The 3,824-nt window shown below is 41.4% G+C and overlaps 1 protein-coding gene across 1 annotated transcript; it reads left to right on the top strand.

Moving 5' to 3' along the window:
* Positions 1-520: 520 nt before the first annotated feature.
* Positions 521-2,584, top strand: LOC130712767 (uncharacterized). Its single transcript, XM_057562584.1, has 2 exons — positions 521-2,245; positions 2,327-2,584. Exons 1-2 carry the CDS (start codon positions 521-523, stop codon positions 2,582-2,584), a joined length of 1,983 nt encoding a protein of 660 aa, XP_057418567.1.
* Positions 2,585-3,824: the final 1,240 nt, after the last annotated feature.

Below are 3,824 nucleotides of genomic sequence, written 5' to 3'. Positions count from 1 at the left end.
TGCTGAGGCTGAATATATAACTGCTGGAAGTGGGTGTACTCAACTCCTATGGATGAAGCAGATGCTGAAGGAATATAATGTCGAGCAAGATGTAATGACATTATACTGTGACAACCTGAGTGCCATCAACATTTCAAGAAATCCGATTCAACATAACAGGACTAAGCACATTGACATTCGTCACCACTTTATTAGAGATTTGGTTGAAGGAAAAATTATCATTCTTGAGCATGTGGAAACAAATTTGCAGTTAGCAGATATCTTCACAAAAGCAATGGATGCGGCTAAGTTTGAGGAGTTGAGAGGAAAATTGGGGATTTGCGTAATAACTGACTTATAGAAGTTATTGACACTTGTCAAGGGCAACGACTATAATTTCTTCTGTTTAACCGCCCTTGATGCAGTTGTCGAAGACACATAACTGATTTGTCTTGGTTTTACAAACTTGAATCATTCTCTCTCTTTGAATTCTTTGCTCTCTAACGGTTATTTTTGTACTTGTGTCAAGTTACTCTCAATCATGACTCAAGACTCTGGAAAGAAGATTGTCACCGGTCCCAAACCTATCAAGAACTCTCATGGAGTCAAATTTCTTGGTTTGAAGACTGTTATTTCTACTCCCTCTAGGGTTACTCGTTCCGTTGCGAAAATTGCCTCTCCAGAATCGTCTGGACCTGCCAAGAGGACAAGGAGCATGAGGATCAAGCATGTTGTCAAGCGAGGCATAGGGAAAGCATCAAGTGTTCAGGATATCTCGGAAGATTCCATTCCTGATCCACCGGTCGATGATAATCAAGAAAGCGATGTCGTCAATGCTGAAGCAGATCAAGTTATCCACAATGTCTTGGAGGCATTTGCTGATGTTGCAACTGCACAGGATGTCGTGCCAAATGTTGAATCACTGGTTGATCGTGATTCTGAACCAAATTCTGAAGCAAACCCTAGTGAATCTGATGCGGAGAAGGAAGATGATACTGATGTTGCTAATCAGGAATCTTCAAGTGAAAAGACTCCCTCTGTTGAAATATCTCATGAGAAAACTCCGGAGCCTTTGTCAAGGAAGGGTAAGGAACAAGTGTTGATTGTCTCTGAAGAAGAGCACTCAGATGATGAAGAAGTGCCCAAGAAGGCCACTGCGGGAAAGAAGGCTACAGTGTCTGCAAGCAAGCATGTTGCAGGTCAAAAAGGAGAGAAGAAAAAGGGTTCTGGTTCTCAGACTCCTAAAACTCCAAAAGCATCTCAGGTCTCAGTTCCTGAGAAGAAGACAAAGAAAGCAAAGAAGGAGGAAAGGATAGCTTCCTCCACTGGAAGAAAGAGGAAACATGTTGCTGCAACAGATTCTGAACCAGAAGTCGAGCCAGATGTCCCTGACATCGCCACTTTAGCCAAGAAACGGATCAAGGGGAAGAGAATTCCTTTGAATGTTCCAGAAGCACCCATTGACAATGTATCCTTCCACTTTGCCAGTTCTGCACAAAGTTGGAAGTTTGTTTTTCAGAGAAGGTTAGCCATAGAGAGGGAACTTCAAGAAGATGCCTTGGAACTCAAGGAAATTATGACTCTGTTGGTTAATGCAGGTTTGATGAAGACTGTCAAGGACATTGGCAGATGCTTTACTCATCTGGTTATGGAGTTCATTGTGAACATCCCTACTGACTGTGATGATGAGAGCAGTTCTAAATATAGGAGGGTATATGTTAGAGGAAAGTGTGTTAATTTCTCTCCTGAAGTTGTGAATGAGTTTCTGGGAAGAAGACCAGTGGCTGGACTTGATGAAGAACCTGAATTGAATAGAGTTGCTAAGACCCTGACTGGGAAGATGGTCAAGAAGTGGCCAAAGAAAGGATTGCTCTCCTCTGGGAAGTTGACTACCAAGTATGCTGTTCTTTTCAAGATTGGATGTGCAAATTTGATGGCCATCAATCATCTCTCGGGTGTAACTCCTCCCCTTGCGAGAATGCTCTATCTGATTGGCACTGGTGGTGAATTTGACTTTGGCAAGCTTGTTTTTTATCAGACTCTGAAGCATGCAGGCTTCTATGCTGTGAGACTGCATATCCTATTTCCATACCTATTGTCTGAACTAATTGTCAAACAACATCCTCATGTTGTGAGGCCTGATGAACCTCAAGGTAAGAGACCTATGCCTTTCAAGTTTGATTATCGCTTGTTTGTTGGGACACATGTTTCAGACATTATGCTATCTGCAGCAAAGGGTCCTGCTAGTACCAGTGGTACTCAGGAAGTTGGTTCAAGCAGGGATGATATTTTGGCTGAATTGAGGGATGTCTCCAAATCCTTGGATGCCACTATTCAGGCTTCCTAGATTAGGAAGAAGAGTGTGGACAAGCTCATCCAAGCCTTATCACAGGTTCATGCTGCTGTTGCTGAGGAATGCAATAGTGAAGACATTGCTGAGAATGTTGAGGGTGATTCTGTTGCTAATGAGGAAGAAGAGGCTCAGTATGAAACTGCAGGCGAGGATGATGATGCATCTGAAAGGGAAAATGAGGAGTCTGATGACGAGGAGAAGGAGGATGTCACTGGTTCCACCTGTTCTAGCCCTCGTAGCACCTCTCTGTAGTTTGTTTGTTTTTGGATGTATTTGCAACAGCCTTGTGTGGCACTATATCTACTACATTTGCTCCTGGTCTGTAATAAGTCTGATTGTGGATTTGTGCTCTTGAATTCTCTACTGGATGTTCTATAATAGTATGCCTATTTTTAATGAGCCTTTGCCAAATTATGCTAATAAGGGGGAGAAATGGTATGATGATAAGTGATATGTAGTAAGTGTAGAAGTAGCTCTTAATACTGATGCTATGTTGACATGAGTGTTTTTCTACTGTGTTGTACTCTATTAGTCTCTGTTACTGCTTTTGATGTTCATAGTTGATGATGATAGCTATGTTGTTGAAAGATGCTGGAAGCTACCTTGGTTTAATTTGTTTCACTCCTCTCTGGTATTTCAAGTTGATAATTGAGTTCTGAAGAGGTCTTATTGTAGTGTAGTGTATTAGCTAAAATTTGACAAAGGGGGAGATTGTTGTTTCTTTGTTTGGTTGTCTGCATTTTAGCTAAGTATGTGTGTGCCAACATGTCGGACCCGATGTTGTAACATCTTGCCTGCGACATCTGTCCCGGAGTATCTGCTGTTAGTTGGTTATTTGGTATTAAGCTTCGTTTTCAAGTTAGGTTTTACTAGAAGCTTTTGTGCGCCGTCAAGGAATATTCTGTGGTATATTTAAACCCGGTTCAAGGGGGTTTAAATTGAAGATAAATATGGAAGTTGAAATATGCTTTTATTGTTAATTGGCCGAGGATCCTCTGTAGATTTGTTACTTGACTGGTTTTCTTTTAACAACTTCCTGATTTGTGTATGGACCATGTGATCATTCAAGCCCAATGAAGACAATGCCTAGAAGACTATATGAAGACTCAAGACCTAGACTTAATGTGAGGAACATTTTGATTGTATTAGGGTTTTCATCGAGTTTATACTGTTGTGTACTCTTAGCAGCTTTATGTCTTTGCTGTGAGCTAAGGGTGAGTGTGATCTGTGTGATCTTGAGATCTGTCTTTGTAACTCATACTTGAGTTCAATCACTGTGGCAGTGATTGTAAGAGAGTGAAAGGGAGTGCTCATACTTAGGGGGAGACCTAAGTAATAGTCCACGGGTAGAGATAGGTAGAAAAGGTAGTTGAACTAGGGCAGTTTGTGTAAGACCTTTTTGTACAATTTCTCTATAATAGTGGATTATCTCTCTTGGGTGAAAACCCTCCAGGCGTAGGTGATATTGCACCGAACTGGGTTAACAATTTCC

This window comes from Lotus japonicus, chromosome 4 (assembly GCF_012489685.1).
Source record: "Lotus japonicus ecotype B-129 chromosome 4, LjGifu_v1.2".
Lineage (NCBI taxonomy): Eukaryota > Viridiplantae > Streptophyta > Magnoliopsida > Fabales > Fabaceae > Lotus > Lotus japonicus.
The sequence above is the reverse complement of the archived record's forward strand: the minus strand, read 5'-3'. Positions and strand labels throughout refer to the sequence as shown.

Coding starts and splice junctions, on each gene's coding strand:
- LOC130712767 (XM_057562584.1), top strand. CDS start 521: ATGACTCAAGACTCTGGAAAGAAGATTGTCACCGGTCCCAAACCTATC. Junction 2,246..2,326: donor GTACCAGTGGTACTCAGGAA/GTTGGTTCAAGC, acceptor CAGGCTTCCTAG/ATTAGGAAGAAGAGTGTGGA.